The following is a 22,548-nucleotide window of genomic DNA, read 5'->3' as shown; positions in this document are numbered from 1 at the left end:
TAACCATGATTGGAAAAAAACATATATGTATGCACATATTTCAACATGTGGGACAAATGAAGGGAGAGGGGGGTTTGGAGGGGAAAAGGGCTAAAATCTTCCTCTACATAGAAAATTGTTCTGAAATTTCCACTTCCTTCATGGTGGCTTTTAGTAAAGAACAGTCAAATTTCCAGTTGTGGAGTCCAATGTCACACCTCCTAGGTCTCTTTTAAGTCTTAAAAGAGCCTATTTTAAACACTCTTTTGATCCAAAGTAAAATATTGTGAAGCTGAAGTGTCTGCATTTAAAATAGGTATTCCAATTTACATTTTGAATGTGCATTCCTCCTCTCCCTCCCTCCCTGCCTCCCCCCCCATAAGGCAGCTGAAGATATTAAGATGCAGCTTTCTTTCACACACACACACTGAATTTACAAACTGCAAGGATTTCAAAGGAGCTGTGTGTTCTTTCCTATCAACGCATGAAAGAGTCCCAGAGAAATGAAGAATCATTACATATCCTTTCTGATCATCTAGTTTTATTTTTAGTGATGGAAAGACAGGCATCACATTAATAAACCTCAGTGTGAAGTCTACTAGAGCAAAAGATTTAAGCAAAGTGTATCATTTTATTTATTGGAATGTTTAGAAATTATAATTAAAAATAACAGGAAGTCATGAACTTAACCTAACCAACATAATTACATCATTGTTTTCTAAACATCACATCTTATTCAGATTTTTTCTGAATTGGAGTTATACTTTACTCTTGTTCAGAGAGAGGAATATACAGTATATTTGAATATGTATAGATTATGATTTACTCTTTCTCAAGGGCATCTCCCACCTATGTTTCTCTGTAAGTTCCTGATCTGGATATATCCACTGATTGGATAAAGGCATGCCCAAATAAATTATTCTCAGGAACAGCCAAAAAGGAGATCATGTCTGAGGATGAATAATTGTTCTACATGCCTACATTGCCGAAGTTTTGAATTATTCATAATGTTTGATGTGATATTGCCCAGAAACTGATTAGAAGGCAGGGTCATGAATTGTATAGAGCTGCAGTGGATAATCTTCCTTGTGGGGAGACATTCTAGGTTCATGCCTAAATGTACTACTTGAACCAAGTTAGCATGTTCTGAGACATATTTTGGAAATAATTACTGTAGCTTCTCTTTTATTAATGATAGCTTTAGAATTGGTTCTAATTTATCACTAAGAAAAAGTATAAAAGTCATCAATGTCACTTGAAGAACAATCCTAAATACTACTGATTGAAAGACATGTGAATCGGTAAATTCTTTTTTAAAAGACCTATAGGTAGTCCTCGTACAGTGGCCATAATTGGGACTAGCAACTCAATTGTAAAGTGAAGCAGTTACTAAGCAGTTATGATTTTACTTCAGTTTTCCTTTGCTTTATAGGCCTGCAAAGATCATAAATGCAAGAATTGATCACAATACAAAGCTACTTTTTCATCACTGTCATAATTGTGATGAAAACGGTCGCTATATGAGGCGGTTGTTAAATCAGGACCACCTGTACTAATTTTTTAAAAGCAAGGCAGGAAGTGTTCAGGATTGAACTCTTTTTAACTCCTGCTAGATGTTTCTCAAATTCAGTTCACTTTGAAACTAAAAGGAACAATGCAACATTGTATGCATGTCAAATGTTAAGTGGGACTTCTAAGCAAGGCATGATTTTCCTGCTGATAGGACTGCTTTTTCCTTTGCGGAAAAAAATACTGACTATATATACAAATATGTGGTGTCTTACATGAGATTGATTTACTTTGGCAGCATAAACTGAGGCAAAAAGGGAAGACACCTAGGCCACTTTTCTTGTCATCTATTAGGTTCTCTGTTCACCTTATTGAAAAAAGGAAAAAAAGTTGGGAGTTGCCATGCAGCAAAACCAAAGCTCTAGCACCGCCTTGATAAAAATGAATTATAAAATAAACACCAGAGGCCTTCCTGGAAATTAAAAAGGGTGGACAGCTGCAGTTTTGTTTAGAAATGTGTCCACCTGCAAGAGCGTTGACGGAGGTAATCCGGGTGACAGCAAGCAGTGCAGGAAGGAAACAGCCTTGAGTGGGTAGCGGGAACAACGTCACACGTTCGACCCTCAAGAAGCAGGAGTTTTGTGACTGGCCATGCTCCCAAGGCAGCCGTTTTGTGAGAGTACAGGTGGTCCTCAACTTACAACAGTTCATTTAGTGACCATTTGAAGTAACAACGGCAGAAAAAAAAGTGACCTATGACCGTTTTTCACACTTAAGACCACTGCGACCTCTCCATGGTCACACGATCAAAATTCTGATGCTTGGCAGCTGACTCATATTTATGACGGTGGCAGTTATCCCGGGGTGAGGTATCCCCCTTTGGTGACCTTCTGACCCGCAAAGTTGATGGGGAAGACAGATTTACTTAAGAACTGTGTTACCTAACCATTGGCAGCTTAACCCACTGTGACAAGAAAGATAGATGGTAAAATGGAGGAGAGGGGGGTCAAACTCACTTAACAACAGAAGGCAACAGAAATTTTAGGCTCAGTTGTGATTTTGTATGTCAAGGACTACCTGTATGCCATCGTGGCGTCCAATCAAAATTTGTTCCCCTGTTTCCAAAAGGCTGAAGCCTGAAAGGGCCCCTCAGAGAAGCAGGCAGGCTTGGTGGGAGAAGCCAGGACAGCTGACAGGCTACTCAGCCTTCAGCAAAGGCAGGAGGCTTCCAAAGTTATCACCCTTCGAAGCGCCTCCTCCTCTTCCTCCTCCTCCCTCTTTGCTTTGCCAAATCTCCAGCCTCGAGGTCGCTTCACGTGCTCTGGCCGTGGGGGGCTTTCACAGGGGGGAAAAAATCCACGCTCCTCCGCGCTCCGCGTCGTCCCAAGAAGTCAGCGCCAGGCGAAGGGAGACACCCACTCCGCCAACTAAGAGCAAAGGCGCGCAAAAGGCAACGCTTTGGGACTCTTCCCCACCTCCTTCCAGAGGGAACCAGCAGCGGCAACCGCCAGCCCCTCTCCGCCTCACGCTCGGGCTCCGCCATTCCGCCAGAACCCTCTGCATGCTGCTGAGGGCAGCTGGTGGTAGCCAGGGCGCGAGCCCCACTGCTTTTCCCCCTCCCTCGCCGCGCCTCGCCTCGCCTCGCCTCGTCGCGCCTGCCCGTTTGTGACCCCTCAGCCTAGACGCGCCGCGGAAAGGAGAGGCGAGGCGAGGCGAGGCGAGGCGAAGAGGGCATTTCGGGCCGGCGGCGGAGACAATGAACAGCGGCAAAAGCGAGCAAGAGCTCAGCCCGGGCGAGGCGAACTTGCAAGAGGAAGAGGTACCTTCCCGAAAAGGAGAGGCGGTGGTTGAATTGGCCGCCTTGGGGTGGGGTGGCGTGGGGGGGGAACGGGACTTTCCTTTCCGAGCGCGGTGTCAAGGCGCGCCAGGGTGATATATTGGGGAACCCTCGGCAAAAGTTTCGAGGCATAAGAAGTGTCACTTCTGAGCGGGCAGCCTCGTTGGTGCTGGGCTTTTTCTGACACACACACACATATACACCCGCCTGTAAGAGTCCATTGACACTTGGCTCCGTTTTGGAGGCGAGAGAGATTGCACAACCTTTGCAAAAAAGCGAAAGGAGTTTCGAGTGTTCCAAACAGCATCGCTGAGGGACCGTTCTTGAGATTCTAGAAGTTGGTGGAGAGGGAGCTTGGGATATGTATCCTGGAAGATTGAAACGAGGGGAATATATATATATATATATTAATTATTCATGTGTTTCTTTCCCCTGGATCTAGTGTCCGCAGCAATCGGCTGGTTTTAAAGCAGCGTATTCCTTTAAAAAGCCAGGCGCCCAGATTAATAGATAACGTATCGAGCGCATTCTTTTCCGATGAGTTAAGATGCGGAAAACTTGTAGAAGAACTTGAGTAAATTTTAATCCGCAATGTCATATGCAGGGGGGGGGGGGAAACTGCAATAAAACAAAATAAAAAGGAGGTTAGTCATGGATCATTTGCAGTTGCAGGTTAGCAGTATCCCGTGATTTAGCAGCCTGGGTACTGTACGTGTTTGCTTTGCAATAAATATTTCCAGGGAGGTGCGTATTTTCTAGGTGTGCAGTCTTGCACATGTGTGTTCAGAACTAAGGTTTGAGTTAAATGGAATTTATGTCCATATAAGTAAATAAATAGCGTTTAAATTTGTCATGTAATATTGAAAAGGTAGACAGAGTTGCATTTCTTTAAAAGTTGTCCCTTTCTAGGATATTTAATAAATTCACAATCAGCTTAGATATATGTTTGGATAGTACAAGCTAATACTATGAACATGGTGGCTATCTTTTGAAATTATAACATAATATTTGTCTTTGTAAAATGCAGTTGTTTAAACTATATAGAGCGACAAGACATTCAGAAATCAATCTTGGAGCACCAGGACCTGATATTGATTTGTGAGAGAAACTTTGTTTTTCCTTGTGACTGTCAGAAAAAAAAATATGTTACTCATAGTTTTGGCAAGTTGGTAAGACAGTTGCAGTTAGCTACATTAACAATACACACAGGCATATTCAGGAAGAGAATAATTTTATCTTGGGAAAAATAATACTCCCCATGTAAATAACATTTCTAAAGCATATCAGTAGGTTTCTTCATTGATTGCTATAGATCACTTTTGATATGCTAATTGGTTACCAAGTGATAATACCATTTAGATAAAAATAATACTATTTAGATAAAAGAAAAGAAAAGAAAAGAAGGTTTCTATAACAAATTGTAATCTACAACATAAGAAACTTTTTTAAAAAAAAGCTTTGAAAAACTACAGTCTGGATTTATTTTCAGAACTAGTAAAATCTGGTATCTTTATATGTATTTATTTACTTCACTTTTTATCATATCTGGGAAGAGAAACCTCATAATATTATCACCGTGAAACCTTTCTACACTGTGAGCAGATTTCATGGTTTTATTGTGTAACTCTAGTGTTTTTTATTGTAGAACTCTGAAGTTGTGAAACAGGGTATTGTTACAGGATATATCTGCATGGCTATCAGATAAGGCATATCCTTTCTTCTAGTAATGCCAATTATGGGGTATGTTTGCTTTTAGAAACAAAGTGAAGAGCATTTTCAGAGGACCTAGAGGCAGGGAAATTTTTAAAAGAACACTATTTCTCCAGCATGATATTCAATGATACTCAAACACAAATGATATCCAAACACTGACTCTCATTACTTTTATAGTAGCAGGAGATAAAGCAGGCAGTTCTGCTTTAAGAGCCTCTTGTTTTATAGACAGGTAGGTTAATTAAAAATTCTGCTCCAATGTTATTCTTTAATATTTGTGTTATGTAGGGTTGACTTGAATTTTGACATGGATTCCAGGAAAAGAGTCGCTACTTTAAAAGTTGCACGCTGAAACACTACTCATCCTCATGAATTCTATAACACCTTTTTGGAATTGAATCTGAAGTGCTGTCTGGTTCTTGACAACAAAACCAATTACTAAAAAGGAAGGAAGGAAGGAAGGGAAGGACCATCCTTTCCTTAAAATATCTGACCCAGTAAGATTTGATGGAGATAGTATAGAAAATTAAATGTGTTCTAAGGTGGGCAGAAACTTGACAAATTATACCAAGAGGGTTTTTTCCCCCCCTCAGATATTTTAAAATGAGACATATGTTCATATTTAGCTTCCTACAGCTGCACAGTCTACAGTAATCATGCTAAACCTTGGCAAATGAAAGTATGGTATAAATGAAAGTGAAAATAAGTTAAGTAATGGCAACTATACTGTCATTCAATCGACTTTGGGTGATACAAACCAGCTTGGTAATTTAATTGACTAGTATTCTTGAATGCTCCTATTGTTTTTACCGTATAGAAGTGTGCTTACTTCACTGACATACTCAATACATCGTATTTTGTAGGGATTCTCTCATAGAATATACTGATATTCCCACAGACAATATTGGGAATAGAAACTATAGATCAAAATCTAGGTAATATGTAGGATATATTTTTCTTAAAAGCCTGGTGACCTGGTCCAGTGGAGGGAGATGTTTCACCACCTTCCACTGTTTCTCCAAAACTATTTTTCAAAATACGCTTCTTCCTAAGGCTCCTGTAGTAGGATAGCAGTACAGTGTGCATGTCTGCAATGACAAGCTAGATAAGTATGTTTTAGCATGTTTTGTAAACAGCCCCGGTGGTCAGTTTATGATTCAGTGAGGTATGTGAAACTTGAATAGTGAATTAAGCAGGTAACCCATGAGTTAAACCATGTAAATACAACAGACCAACATAGCTATTTCTCTGCTTGTTTTTTGGCTCGGGGAATTAACGCTGAGTCTATGTAACACAAGGGGTTACATGCCAGTATCCTAGAGCCATTTCAGTAATCCAATAAAGAATTCTTAGAAATCAGAAACTGCTACGATGAGGTAAGGAAAAAAATTGCAACATACTGTATTTTGTCTAATTTTACAAAAACAAATAAATCTGTGGCTAAAGTCAAACATGAATCCAAGTTTCCATTTCCAGAATTTATATCTTATATCTAATATATTATCGCATCTTCAGGATCAGTTACAAGCTGAAGAGCCTTCCTGATTAGTGGAGATGCGCTACTAGTTGAATTATATGAAATATACATTGGCTAAAACTGATTGTGTAAACAGGAGAAAACATATACAGAAAAAAGGTCATGAAAGAATATTTTCTTAAATTCCCCAAACTAAAATCCATGCCTTTGTTTCTTAAAGTTTGGAAAGTCTAACCTTTCAATTATTCCAACAGTTTCAAAAGTTATTTCAAAAGTTCAATGGTTATTTCTAATAGTGCTAAATGAAACAGCTGAAACTATATTAAATGAAAACAAAAATGCATAGGCTATTTAAAGATTTGATGGTAAATTTTGATTGAATTAGTTCTATTCAAATTCAGTCTAATTCCAGTTCTAAAAATTATTTTACTTCTAGCAGACGGGCTAAAAGGGTATGTTTAATTTTTGAGGACTGGACAACTGTTCCATTTTTATATTATTTCTGAGGGGATACTTACAACTATTTTTACTTAATATTTCTTGTTATTATACCAAGGGGTTTCTTGGCTTTTTAAGTTATTGTGCATATAATATAGATTTTGCTACTATAGATTCTTGGCGGTGAATCTAGGATGATTTGCAAATGGGGCTTTCATGCATTTCTGGATATAGTGAAATAGCTATCTGTTTTCAGGTCAGGTTTATTGATGTTGACTACCAATAGAATCAATCCTGGTATATGCCTGGACTATACAGACCAGTGACAAAGTTTGTCTCATTAATTATACATTAGCATTGGAGGGAGGGAGGGGAAAAATTTATTTGTGATTTCAAGTATTCTAATTTTTATTAGTCATGATCAGAGAAGCTTTGGGGTGTTTGTACTTATGTGGTCATATGCTATTTCAGTAATAGGGATTGCATAATGTGCTACTGTGATTTGCTTAGTTTTATTATTTGTTACTAATTTCATTGGCATATAAGTTTTCCTTTTAATGCAGCTTAGAGATCAGCACAAAAGTTCTCTACCATAAATTAAATGTTTTATAACATTTAAAGAAAAGTATAGAAGCAAGAATTATGCAACATTGAACCATACAATAATAAAAGAAAATTAATTTAAAAGTCACCCAGGTAAACAAGTACTCTTTGTGTTTAGTTGTTATTTAAAATCAGTGTGGAAATTAGTAGCACTTTTCTTTGGAAAGGATTCCCAAATTGTGGCACCACTACTGAAAATTCACTAACCTTGGTTCCATACTATTAGCCAAAACCACTTTTGGGATCATGATCAGGACCTCTCCAACTGATTTGAAGAGATAAAAATAAAAAACGGTTGGTTCATACTGCTTTTGCCTTAATTTGTTGTGTGAATTTAGTCAATATAGCTTGTAAAAATGATTTATAGTTTAGTATATTATGTGAATTTAATCAAATCCCAACTTAGTATGAAATCTTAGCACAGGCAATGTGTCCCAAATTGTTTGGCAGGTGTGCATGTGGTTGGCAAGAATACCATTTTCTCAGCAAAATCAGAAAGTGCTTCCCTGACATAGATGCATCTCACAGATAACAACCGCCCCCATTTCCAATATATGGATGTCCATCAATATAAAGTAAATGACATTCAAAAATAACAAACTGCCCTACATACATATTTGATTAAAGTAAAACAAAACAAAAATTTATTACTTTCAATTTAAAGAAGTGTATGTTAATTTAATATTTAAAAGGAGCTAGTAGAATGTATTAAAATGTATTCTCAAAAGCATGTTATATGCATGCAAGCATACATATTCACCGTTTTTGGGTTTAGTAACTTAATGCAAAATGCGGAATAAAAAATAGAACAGAAAAATATTGAAAGTAGAAGATAAGAAATCAGAGAGAAGCCTAACTAATTCTGGTTTGCATCAACACTGTTTTACTTAATATCTTTTTGTCTTGGGAAGCTATCATTGCTTCCACTATGTCTGTACATTGGTTTTTGTTCTTTAAGTTTCTTTTCAGTTTCTAATCAACCCACAACCACAACTTTCTTGGTCTTCTTTCCTTTTCACCCATTTTTTTTCACATTGTATATTTTGCTTTACAAGTAATTTTTTTTCACATGTCCAAACTATTTCACTTTACTCTTTTCATACTGTTTATTCACTATTGTATTCAAGCCACATCCATTCATGATTCTCTTTCTTTTTGTTCTGCCACAGATATTTCTTAATTTCCCCAATCCCACTTCATTCAACTTATTTTTATGCTTCTCTTGACAAATCCCAACCCTTGCTCCCACATAATAAAGTGGGCAGAACAGCCATTTTTGCTTCTTTCAACATTCCTTCCTCACAACAGACTGTATGTTACTCACTGCCTTTCTTAGACCATCTCATATGTCTTTAAATTTCTTCAACCACTTTCCCATCTTTAATAAACATTTTTTTCCAAAATATATAATTCATCTGTTTGCTGTATTTTTATTTATGGATAATTTAAAAGAGTTCAATCTTTTCAAATACCTTTATTTAAAACACTGCATGACATTGCTGTTTCTTACTGTAACTTTGTAATGAACATTCATTAATTAATACAATTTGGAACCAATAATAAATTTATATGTCTTAACATATCAAAAGTGAATACAATTTATCATGGCCTAACAGAAGCCTGATAAATAAAGGCCCCAAAACCCTGTGAAAGGAATTAATGTTTGCATTACTGCATAGGTACAGCCATAATGTACCTATGAGTTACAGCCATAATGGAGTCTACTCCCATCAAACTGCCTCACTTAATGACCCCTCACTTCCCTGCTCTCCCAATGCAATCATGAAATGAACACGCCAGTTGTTAAATGGAACATGGGGTGTCTTGGGTGGGGGAAATCCTGAGAGGCCTAATGCTGTAGTGGTTAACTTGAAACCTGATCATAAGTACCTTTGGGGGGAAGATTATTGCTAAGTAACTGGTCATAGGTCAAGGACTGTACTGTACTGTACTTCAAAGGAGATCTCACAGATATGGTGTAGTTGCTGTGAAGGCCAGATGGCATTGCAACAAATTGCAAAGATGGCAGTGATAAATTGAGAAATAGACTCTTGTAAGGAAGGGAGAAAGCCTTTAAGTAATTATGGTTTCCAGGTTGTTCAATTCTTTAACTGTCAAACAAACACTCAGAATTGGTCCTTGAAATAACCTGGCAACAGGTGCACCTGGTATAGCATAAAAGACAAGTTGGTAGCTCTAATAGCTAGCCAGTTGTGATGAGAACAAGAATCCTTTATAGAAGAACAGAACTGTAGAAATGAAGCTTCAAGGGATACCCCACTCAGTTGGTAGCTCTATATAGGAAAGGATGCTTATAATTGCATAAATCAACTCTTAAATGTTTGCACAGGCATTTTATAGTCTCAAATACAACATAAACTGCATTAAATTTTCTTTTAAAAATATTTGAAATAAAACTGTGCTTGTATGTACTTAACATGGACATTTACTAGTTTATTATGCCACAGCATAGGCATTGTTAGAAGCAAATGATGAGAGTTATGAAATTTCTATTACTTGTGTTATGTCATGATGTGAATGATCTACAGGCATATGTGTCATTTGAACAATAATGCCGTGTCATGTGTGAGATCACTTTGCAGTGCAGGTATCTGTGTGCCATACATCTGTTGTAACCCAATTATATGAACATTTCAATAGAACTGCAAGTATGCTCAGTGTATTTTACTCCCACATAAGCAGGTATAACACTATAGCATAATAGAACTAACTTTTCTAATGGTGTTGTTTCCTCTTGCCAGTCTTGTCCAGAACATTGTGTGTTTACAAACAGGCAGCCCATTACTTGCTTTTGGCCTTTGCTGTATTGGGGTCTTGTTTTTGTTCTCTGAGATACTGGAAAATATTTGAAATGTGTACTACTTTTTAACCATGCTTGAATAAGCCCAAGTTTTTTATAGTTTGATCTAGGGTGTATGCTTTATATAAGGTAAAGGTAAAGGTTCCCCTCACACGTATGTGCTAATTGTTCCCGACTCTAGGGGCGGTGTTCATCTCCATTTCAAAGCCAAACAGCCAGTGCTGTCTAAAGACGTCTCTGTGGTCATGTGGCCGGCATGACTAAACACCAAAGGCACACGGAACATTGTTACCTTCCCACCAAAGGTGGTCCCTATTTTTCTACTTGCATTTTTTATGTGCTTTCGAACTGCTAGGTTGGCAGAAGCTGGGACAAGTAACGGGAGCTCAACCTGTTACGTGGCACTAGGGATTTGAACCGCTGAACTGCTGACCTTTCGATCGACAAGCTCAGCGTCTTTCCACTGAGCCACTGTGTCCCTATATGCTTTATATACAAGATCTTTATAATATATTTAGATTTTTACTAACATTTTTTCTTAACTAGAGAGCTTACTAGGATCGGGGAGAGCAATGGACCATTTTCAGCCATAGATTACCGAGTGACTTTGGGACTGGTTTTCTCAGGTTAGCCTTTCTGTTGTGGACAAAAAATAGAATGGAGCATAGTGGAGGCCACCTTGATTCTGGAGGAAAGACATAAAATAAATCTAACAAACAGGGTTGTTAGGATTGGTGCATCTGTTGATACAATCCAGAATGGTCTTTCTGTGGTCCTTTGAGTATTGCATTAATCCACCACATAGTACCCACACTACATATATGCTCATAGGCACTTCTGTTGGCTTCTTCACACTGCCTGACCCATCTGATTTCTTGTATTTAAAAAATTAATTAAAATCCTTGGATTTAAAAATAATGAGAGGCTGCAATAGTTTGCTTGACAATTATGTCCACCTTCCCAGAAACAGGACAGAGATAGGCAGAGATAGGAGTGTGCCATAGAGGGAGACCAGTGTGGGTGGTAGGTAGCATTGTAGTAAACTGGTGCTTTGTAAGTGTTTGTGTTTCCACTGAAGCATTTTGTCCATAGTTATTTTGTCAGAGTGTTCACCACATTTGGAATCTGTCTATCACTGTCCTCAAATTGTTATCCCCAGCATAGGAGATAGTTCGATTCATCTACCCTTGATGCTAAAACTTTCATATATTAGTAGCAACAGTAATTCCTTCCCCTCTTATGATTCTTTTATGTATATATTTCACTGTGTAATGATTTCTGCCAGATATTGTTGAACTTCATTTACTGTCAGCCTAATTTCCTGGTCTATTAAGATAATTCTTTTTGGTCAATTCCCTGGACTCATGGATAATGCAAGGGAAAGCAAATTATCTCTAGAGTCCTGAGGACATTTGCCTTTCCTTGCATTTTTCCCATGAACTGAAACATTTATTTATATTGCCCACTCTTAAATTTGATAGGACATTTATTTACCACTGGTTGTAAATTTTGTTTAGTTTTGGGTTTTTCTCAGAAGAATATCTAACTTTTGTGAAGCAAGAACAGACTAAGCATAATCTTTAATGTACTAAAATCCATCAGTTGAATGAAGAATTACCCTCGTTTCGCAAATGTGTTTTCGTGGATGAAAATCCATCAATTGCACGAAGTCTTAGCCAGTTGGAAGATGTATGTGGCTGTAGAGGAATTATAAGCAGTGAGGTCACTTATGTGGCCATGAAATGCAAACAATTCTGCATAAAACTTTAATAGGTAGGAAAAAAGCACAGTGATTATTTACATAAGCAGTAATTAAATGGGAAACCATCATCTCAATTCAAGCACAAACAAAATCAAACTTTTTGATGTGATCTATGTGAAATTGTTTATCACCAATAACTTGTGTTCTAGTGCTTCAGGAAATGGGCTCAATTTATGAAAGCATATACTGCAACACTTTTTGATGTGTTTAAAAACTGAGTACTTCCTCAAGCTGAATTTAACTCCTGCTAATGTCATAGACATGTGGATTTCCTGACAGTTAAAATAATTAATCAATAGAATGGCTTGCCTTCAGAAGTTATGGATACTCCATCACTGGAGGTTTTAAAGAAAAAATTAGACAGCCATTTGTCTGAAATGGTAAATAATCTCCTGCTTATGCAGGGGGTTGGAAGACCCCCCAAGGTCCCTTCCAACTTTGTTATTCTGTTATTGTATTATTCTTTTGTTTATTCCAAAATGCTTTTTCAGCTTCCCAATCTAGCCTATAGCCTTGGTATTTCTAAATAAGCATTAACCAAATATGATCCTGCTTAGCTTCTCATAGCCAAGGTTGGCTATGTCCCACTCCTTGTTGTAGATTTGCTTGATACCTTTTAGATACCCTTTTTTCTGTCAAGGATTGTTACTAATATAAGTATATGTTACGATTTTACAAGTGAAAACCTAATTTAAAAATATTTGTTCTGTCAACCTTAGTGTTTTTGTTCAGGATTCAAATGGCTAGCTACAGGACTCTTACAGTAATGGTTGGAGATGGCAGAGAATACTTTTCCCTCCACCATTCCTGAAAGGTTTCTTGGTATGTACACAATGCAAATAGGCTTACTACTCACCATCCACTTCAAATAAGAGTTGAACTGACTTATAAAATAATACGGAAGTGACTTCCGCCCTCCCCATCCCATAATGCATATCCTTTTCCCTACATGCCAATGTTTGCCTTTCATGCGCTTTAGGCCTCCAGAAGCTGGAGACTTCAGCTTCTATCCGCTCCAACCAGCATGGCAAAATCGGAATTGTAATTGAAAATATCTGAATAAGGTAATAAATTACCTTTCTCTTCTCTAATCAGTTAGAGTTCAGATTAGTTCTATTTCCCACTCTTCCCAATTGTAAATGTTGACTCTTCCCCCAAGATGGCTGCTAAATGGTAGGAACTTTTCTTTTACTTGGTTTGAATGGGAGCACTTAGGAATGAACCAAAACAACTTTCAAGCACCTTTGGCCCATCTGGGTGGGGTCTTGAAGATTCCAGTTCCTGTGGGAATGGTTGAAAAGTCACCTGTCATCCATTTTCCACATTTTCTTAAGCATGCCTGGGTTTTAACTTCACTTTTTGAAACTTCTGTTTCATTTTATTTTTTATCTTTAAAGGTTGACTAACTAGTTGAATGCTGATATATTTTAACCCCGTGCTGGACTTTATCTGTTCTTTTCTCTTTGATTTATACTGTTGTTTTGAATAGCTTTTGCTTTTCTGTAAGGAAAACATGGGGTGTTCTTGGGTAGTGAAAGTGTTTTCATTTGATTTACATCTATATTGGACTCTTACTATGAGGTTTTTGCATCTTACTAATTTGGAAAATTTTTGGAGCTTGTTTTTTTTAATTTTTCTTTTAATTTTGGATTGAAATATTCAGAAAATATCTTCCCTGTTTTATCTATTTTTTTTACTCTGCGAATTCCTGTGTTCTCTTATCTATTGTTGCTAAATTACACAGAGCGACAATGTATCAGATTACAGGCAAGCAAATGTGGCCAACATTTTAAAAAATATTGTCTGATAATATGCAATCCATATTTGAAAGCTTTTTTAAAAAGGTTGATGAAATAATAATGGCTGTGGAAAATATTCAGATGTATGTAGTTGTAAATAAATTAGATTCACAAAAGGAATGTGATTTGAAAGCAGCAGATTTGCTGGAAAGAAATATGGATTTTACAGACTTAGAATTTACAGACTTAGAACTGAGTCGATTGCAGATGCCCCCCTAAAATTCAAGCTTCCATTCTTCTACAACAGCAACATTCTGACTTAAGTGGAGAAGTGATAAATTGGCTTTCCCTAAAAAGATTGAAGGAGATTGAGGAATGGATTTATCACATTTAATTGGAGAACAATTTCATCTGGACTTTTTGAGGAGACGGACCAGCTTTGGAGTCTTATTATATTTAACCAGACAACAATTGATAGGAGATGGAATTAAGAAACAAACATGGAATATTTGATCCAGGATGAATCATTGTTATCTTTGGGATGATTTGGAATAAATAAAGTGCTGTGGTAAATTTTCTACAAGTTGATTACAATAACAGTTTGTTAACAAGATTTTTAAACTTTATCTTGTTTTTTATTATTGTTATGTCATTAATATAGTATATAGATGACAAGTTAATAATTTGCAACTGGATTTAGTAGTTTAAAATTTGGAGGATCTTTTTTGCAAGGAGCAGGAAACTAATATATTTGTAATTAATAGTTAACTAGTAGTTAACTAGGGTGGTAGTGGTAATATGTGTATATCTGTTAGTGTTTTTAATGCACTGTTTAAATGATTTGTGTTTTTTCTTTGCTTTTTAAAATTTTGGAGTTTTATATTTGTATTTTAACTTTTTTTAATAAAATAAAAATAGAATTGGAAAAAACCAATTGCAAATGTCAATATGATATACTTCAACAACTTTCAGCTGCAGACTTAGTTCCTAGGATAAGGACTGGATCTAAAAAAGAACAGAGACATTCCCACAATGATAAATTATTGTACTTCTTTGTTGTACAAATATATGAAAATGTTGTCTATCCTGGAAGCCCATTAGACATTACATTTTGATGTTTAAAAACACTGCTTTCTCTTTTAATTTACACATTTATACACTTCTGTGTACCATTTTTGGAATTATCCAACTGTGTTCATTGAAAGAATAAAGACGAACACTGATATTAGAAAGAATGGGACAATCCTAAACTCCATTTACCCTCTGTGGGTGAGATAAACTGGAACCAAATTACCTTACAATAGTTAAACATATAATATGACTACTGGCTCAAAGGGAATCTGAATAATCTATTACCTGGCAAGTCAAGTTAACACTAGCTGGTGTAACTAGGGTGGATTGAGGAAGCAAACAAAATCTGAATGTTGCTGACAACTATCTCTTTTCAAAGATCAAGTGGCAGGTGTTGTCTCCTATGAACTTTGTCTTTTAGTGTCCCTTATCCACCTTATCTACTGAAAATCCATATTTCTCTTTACACAAATTCCAGTATGAATATGTCTACAGCTAATGAATACTGACAATAGTCTTAAATGTGGGGCTATTGCATTCTGAAATAATGACAGAATGAAATTTGAAATACATTATTGTGACAGTCTTCCCATTAATACATTTTATTTATTTTTCACATTCTCTCAAAGAGGGACTCTGGGCAGTGTACAATAAAATGTTAAAATATAAAACAGTATATATTGTTGTTTTAACTATTCAATTGAGTCTGATTCTTGGCAACTTTATAGGCAAGTGTTCTCCATGCTACCTCATCAAGCACAGCTTCTTTCAGAAATTGGATGTTCATCTTTGTGCCAGCTTTGATGTTGTCAAGTCAGTGTGCCCCTTCTTGTTCCACTAACCATTCCTAGCATCAGTGACCTATCCAATGAATTAGCACATATGACATAGCCAAAACAAACCAGATGTAGATTGTGATTTGGGCTTCTAAAATTTAAAAGCAAGAGATTAACATTAGTTAAAAGGTGATGGGTGGGCTTTCAGGGGAGCAATCAGCCCCATTGATGAGTGCTCCCCTGGGCTCCCTACGTGATGCCACAGAACCCCTGGAATCAAGCAGGTTCTGGCAGGTTCTGGAGAACTGGTAGTGGAAATTTTGAGCAGTTCAGAGAACCGGCAAATACCACCTCTGGCTGGCCCCATGAGTGGGGAGGGAATGGGGATTTTCCAATATCCTTCCCCCAGGAGTGGGGAGGGAATGGGGATTTTGCAGTATCCTTCCCCTGGAGTGGGGTGGGAATGGAGAGTTTGCAATATCCTTTCCCCAGGAGTGGGGAGGGAAGGGGGATTTTGCAATACCCTTCCCCCAGGAGTGGGGAGGGAATGGAGATTTTTCAGTATCCTTCCCCTGCCACGCCCCCCAAGCCACACACACCCAAGCCACAACACGCCCACCAAGCCACACCCACAGAACCGGTAGTAAAAAAAATTTGGATTTCACCACTGCATAGAACCATGTCTTAACTCCTTTTTGGAAGGCCGGGGTAGTGGGGGCCTGTTTCACTACTGGGGAAAGAATGTTCCATAGGGTTGGGTAAGAGCAGAGAAAGCTTTCTTCCTAGACCCACCAGTCAGAATTCCTTAATTGTCGGGGTCTGCAATATTTATATTTCACATTTCTAAACCGCTCACCTCCCTCAAAGACATATCTTCCCTGCCTGATCGGGTGGGATAGACTGAGGTAATGGGACAAAGACCCATAACCTGCATGTTTTCTTGTACCTTTCTTCATGACAGGCATATATATCAACATTTATTTATTTGGTTGTTAATTAAATTTTTATGCTGCATTTATTTTTTTTTATAAATAACTCAAGACAGCAAACATACCTAATATTCCTTACTCCTGCTATAATTCTCCACCATCTGCATCTGTAAATGTTCTAGTTGATTGGGCTGCACGTCTCCATCTTCAATGTCTTATTATATTGTTGGTTTGATTCCAATGTTGGGCCTCCAGTGCTGCTCATTTGTACAGACTGTGTTTGTATTGCTTAAAGGAGATGTTAAGAATAAACAAAGAATTTTCTTTTCATAACTCTATTCACCTGTTTCCTGTAATCTTATGTTTACCAAATCCAGATCTTCCTGTAGTTCCTGTAATAGAGAATTTTTTCCCCATCTTTTGCATTCTAATGACTCATTAGTAGTACTTTGTCTTTCTTAACATTGCATTTAGCACTAATAATTTGCAATAGAATTCCTTGATGGTTTCCACCATTGTCTCTATAGTAGGCTCATACATTTATATAATATTGATGTTCAACTGGCTATCCAGTAATTTTGATAGAGATGAATGTGTCATTTATGTCCATGTACCTACCCTGTTTCCCCCAAAATAAGACATCCCCTGATAATAAGCCCAATCGGGGTTTTGAGCACATGGCAATAAGGCCAAGCGCTTATTTCAGGGTTCAAAAAAATATAAGACAGGGTCTTAGTTTCGGGAAAACATGATAAACTCTATTGAATAGAGAGTATCGTTGTCATTCCGTTGTATGATCTTACTATCTAATCATCTGATCCATTTGTTCCTAAAACATATAGTTAAGTATGTTTCATTTCTGATTGGACCCTTTCAAGTTTTTCTTAGGATCCTGTTTCTCACTAACCATGCCCCAGTTGCAGATGTCTTTGTAAAACAAGGAACTTCTCTTTTAATACTGGCACTGTGAGCGATCAGACTTTCTTTCAGCTTTATTCTGGTCTTGTCATCATCTCCAAATCTTCTCATGAGCATTTGATGTTCTTCCCCAGTAACCATGATGAGATAGCCCATGTTAACCCATTTTAATCCATGTTTTAATTATGCATTGATGACTTGACTTGCAGCTGGCTGCAGGCAGATTTAATTAGATACTGTATTTGCAGTCCTAGTTGAAGACAACCATTTGGCTATCCAGTTCTTGAATCATGTTCCTGCTTCTTGTTGGTGATTCTTGACTCTTGAACTGACTGACTACATGACTTGGCATCTTATAATTCTTGGAACATTTTGGATGATGGATTGTGTTTAGCTCCTTTCAGGCAAACTGTCTTTATTAGACATAGAATCATATTCCTGTCTGCTGTTATCTGCCTAAACTGCAGTAAATATTCTTCTAAAATACTGTGTTTGTGTGTGTGCACATCAGTAATCTTGAAACAGAATATTATGTTTTGGAATTAAAAGACTCAGCCATCAATTTTTATGCATGCCAGAATGCCCCTTACCATTATCGGGGAAAGATCTGCTGTGCAAAATGTGAGCAGATTTAACATTTGATGAGAATAAAATGACACTGGCTGTGCCAGTGGGTCAGGGATGGAGGGTGCAAGTGGCTCTTTTGCAATTGCTCAAGTTGCAAATAAAATACCAACAGACATATTGGATGCTATGGTTCCTTGGAGATGGGTGAATGAAAAGTCAGGAAGAGCAAAGTATGTGATCCCAGTTCAAGTAGATTTCCAACTTGAAATAGGAAACAAGGGACTTCAGTTGAGAGGTTTACCACTTACAGGTTAATCTGGAAGTTTAAATTGGCTTTCAGCACTCCAGTATTACCAGTAAAGAAACTCCACTTCACTGAATATTACTGTATGCAGGATTTAAAAGCAGTAAATCAGATTATAATTTTTCCAGTTACTTTCCAATTAAACAGAAGTTGATGTCTTGTCTTGCCCTGGGTTTGCCTGACTTGACAAAGCCTTTTCAGCTGTTTGTATATAAACAAAGGTGGGTGACTGCTGAAATACTAACATCAATGCTGAGCAGGTGGCAATGCCCTATGGCATATTTTTCCAAAAAAGGTGGACCCAGAAGCAGCAAGATTGCCAGCTTGCCTACAAGCTGCTGCTGACATGGGTATTCTGGTAAAACTGCAGAAAAATTAACTCTTCTCCAGCAAATGATTGAATGTGTGCCATATTCTGTATTCACAATGTTGGAACAGAAAGGAAGTCCCTGGTTTACTCCAAGCAGGATGACCAATTAGCAGACAATATTCCTGGACAATTCTATTATCACCTGGCCAGTACTACAACACTTAATCCAGCAAACCTCCTGGCACCAAATGAACAGGAAGAATTTTAACATGACTTTGTACATTTGTTTATTTATTTATTGGTTCGATTTATATGCCGCCCTTCTCCGGAGACTCAGGGCAGCTTACAATGCTTTTTTTCTTTTTAATTTGATTTATATGTGGCCCTTCTCCGTAGACTCAGGGCGGCTTACAATGCGTTAAGCAATAGCCTTCATACTTTCGTATATTTATACAAAGTCAGCTTATTGCCCCCACAAATTGGGTCCTCAATTTACCTACCTTAGAAAGGATGGAAGGCTGAGTCAACCTTGAGCCTGGGGAGATTTGAACTAGCAGTAATTGCAGGCAGCTGAATGATAATAACAGGCTATTAGTCTGCTGCGCCACCAGGCTCTTTTAAGCAATAGGGTTCATACTTTTGTATATACCTGCTTAGTAGAGCTTTCGGTGTTCTTTTTTTATACAAAGTCAGCTTATTGCCCCCACAAACCGGGTCCTCATTTTACCTACTTCGAAAGGATGGAAGGCTGAGTCAACCTTGAGCCTGGTGAGATTTGAACTTGCAGTAATTGCAGGCAGCTGGTGCTACTTAACAGCACTTTAGTCTGCTGCGCCACCAAGGCTCTTACATGTGATTGAAATTACCTACTCCAGCTGCCCTGCTCTGAAAGGTGACCAATTACTCAATGAAGAGCTGGAGTACTTTGTGCATGGCAACAGCACTATATAATCTAGGGAGGAGGAGAGCAGGGTATGTAGTGGTCACAGAGAGAGAGAGAGAGAGAGAGGGAGGGAGGGAGGGAGGGAGGGGGGGAGAGAGAGTGAGAGTGAGAGAGTGTGTTGGGGGGGGGTTAGTAGAAGCCAACCCTCTATCCCCTGACACCTCAGGTCAAAAAGCAGAACTGTTTGCAAAGTTTCATGCTCTCATAGTGTAGCCTCTGATAAGACCGTCAACATTTATACAAATTCTGGTATGAATTTTGGAGTATTGTATGCACATTGAGCTTTGTGCAAAGAGAGGGCATTGATGACTCAAGCTGGCAGTGGTATGAAACATGTAGAAGAAATGTTGATGCTTCTGGAAGTTATAACCTACCAAAAACAAACAGCTGTTCATAAGTGATCCCATCCCTAAAGGCTGGTGAGATAGCTAAGGTAGTTGCCTCAAAAGACATTTCTAAACTCAAGACTGAAATGTTGTAGACTCAAGCTACTTTACTGGATCAGCCACAGTTCACTGAAAAGCAACAAGCTGGAGCAGGAAGGCTCTCTAGTGTCCTGATGGTTGGCTAAAGAGTTATTCAAGAAAAATTGTGGTGACATAGGTTCTCATATGATAAATGATACAGAACCTTCATCACTCTGATCATCAAAGTGCAACTGTAATGGGGGGGGGCGGTTACCTGGATAGTAAACCTATCCAGACAAATTGTGATTCTCGGACTACATCCGGAAGCTGAATGGGTGGAGGTGCAATGTGAAATCTGCTTAAACAATAATCCAAAAATTGTAAGGAAAAGTTCACTGGGTTTGCAATTCCAAGGAGCAGGATCTGGGAACGCCTAGCAAGTGAACTTTACAGAATTATCTAGCACACAAAGATATCGATACCTGCTTGTTTTTGTGGACATGTTTTCAGGACAGCCCAAAGCCTCTCCCTGCAGGAACAACAAAGCTAGAGAAGTGGCCATGCAGAAATCATTCTAAGGTCCCAAGTGCCTCGAACAATAGCATCAGTTTACAGGCCACATTTCATTTCCCAAGTGACCCTGCAAGCGTCAAAGGCCTTGCAGATCAGCTGGAAGCTACATTCTGTTTGGGGGACCCTATAGCACTGAGCAGATTGAATCGATGAACCAGACCTTTAAATGCCATTTGCCCAAGCTCTGTCAAGAAGCCCAATTAAAATGGCCGCAGGCTCTACTGTTAGCCCTGATGAAAATTAGGGTATCACGTAGAGGTAATCTAGGAATTAGTCCTTTTGATATTCTAAATAGAAAAGCCTATCCGGTGGCTTCATTAGGTACTCAAATGTCTTGTGGGAAATGAAATGCTTAAACAGTGTATGATTCACTGACAACCCATGCATCCTTAAAACTAGCAGGAGTCAAGCTGTGGATCCACAACACCAGTAAGATGGTCAGCAGAACCAGACACTCCACCAGGAGAAAATGTCCAAAAACAATGAACAGTTGAACTTGTGGGGTACTTGAAGTTTCTGTTTAACCAACTGGTGTATGGGCAGTGGTCAAGGGCCTTACCCATATTTTATGGTAGTATAATACATCTTTTTCAGCCTTCTTTGTATATAGAAGAAAGAACGTGTATTACAGGTTTATTGAGATTTAGTTATTAAATAGTTTATAGAATATTTTGGTATTTAGTCTTTGAAATAAGGCAAACCCCTTTAGACAGATTAATGGGAGAAGGATTAAAATACCAGATTCAAGTTTTGGGCTTCATCAACCACTCTCATTAAAGATAGTGATTTACCAAAAAAGAAGATATTCCTCAGAACAGTAGAAGGTAATCCCGATACGATTCCATGCATACTCTGGATGGGATGTGGTTCTAAGCTCCGGCTAAGGATCTGCTTAGACCCCTATGCACCTGGGGTCTATTACAATCCCACTTGGCAATAAGGAAGGGTTTAACTGGTCTTTGTACAGATGTGGGTCATTTGATAAAATCCAACCAAGTGCTTTTATTGCTAAAGGTGAAATTGTTTTTAGTTCCCTTACAGCAATGAGAAATATTGACTTAACTGGTGGTGAAATCATTGGTATGTGCCTTATGGAAAATTTCTTTTTTACTTCTTTTCTGTTCTGCAATACTGACAAGCCTTTTGCATTAAAACATCCCATCTCTGTTTGCCCTAAAACATGTCAAGATGAGAGAGCCACCATTTGCAATTGCCCTGAGTCTAAAACTGTTACTTGATCATATTATAGGCTGCATCCAGGTTGCTCTCAACAAGAGATTGTGGCCACAGATTTGAACAGATGACTCCATCACATTGCACTTTCTTCCAGGACAGGGAAGCATTTCTTAGAATGCATAGCCAACATAGATGAAAAACTCTTGCAAATTCCTTTTCCTCGTTGATTTTTAAGTCTCCCACAACTTCACTGGAAGCCCAAGTGGGAGTTATTTCATCATGACCATCTGCTCAACTGGTGAGACAATTTTATTGTCAATATGTCATTTCACATAGTGGCTAATTTGCAACTAAAAGACTGTTGGGTGTGTACACATTTGCCTGACCACCTAATGGAGGGTATTCCACTAATTGGTATTACCTTGGGGTTTAATCATCCAACCATTTTAGAGCTGTATCACTCCTCCGTTACTGGGGTGCAGATTAGGTTAATCAATGTATTGACCATCAGTGAATTTCTTGACCAGGGAAGCACACGTTGCCTTATTAGACTACCCCCTCGAATAAAGGCCTTTTTTGTGAATAACACTACTAACTATGCCTGGATTGATAAGGACTCTGCTATCTTGAAACCCAGAACAGTTCCATGATTCAGATGGTTTTGGATTTGTGAATATATTGCATATAAAATTTTGC

General features: G+C 38.1%; 1 protein-coding gene across 8 annotated transcripts in view; it reads left to right on the top strand.

Moving 5' to 3' along the window:
- The first annotated feature begins 2,873 nt into the window (after positions 1-2,873).
- The window catches only part of RBPMS (RNA binding protein, mRNA processing factor), a 114,381-nt gene continuing 94,706 nt past the window's right edge, over positions 2,874-22,548 (top strand). For 6 of the 8 annotated variants that reach the window (XM_087888300.1, XM_087888302.1, XM_087888299.1 and 3 more), the window contains exon 1: positions 3,178-3,311. In XM_087888300.1, coding sequence (XP_087744426.1) covers positions 3,245-3,311 — 67 coding nt within the window. In that variant the 5' untranslated portion in view covers positions 3,178-3,244. Of the gene's footprint in view, positions 3,312-22,548 lie in introns of all 8 variants that reach the window. The other 2 variants (XM_087888305.1, XM_087888306.1) reach the window with 2 other exon arrangements.

This window comes from Pantherophis guttatus, chromosome 2 (assembly GCF_059756535.1).
Source record: "Pantherophis guttatus breed Tessera chromosome 2, ASM5975653v1, whole genome shotgun sequence".
In the NCBI taxonomy this organism is placed as follows: domain Eukaryota; kingdom Metazoa; phylum Chordata; class Lepidosauria; order Squamata; family Colubridae; genus Pantherophis; species Pantherophis guttatus.
This window is presented reverse-complemented; position numbering and strand designations above follow the sequence as displayed.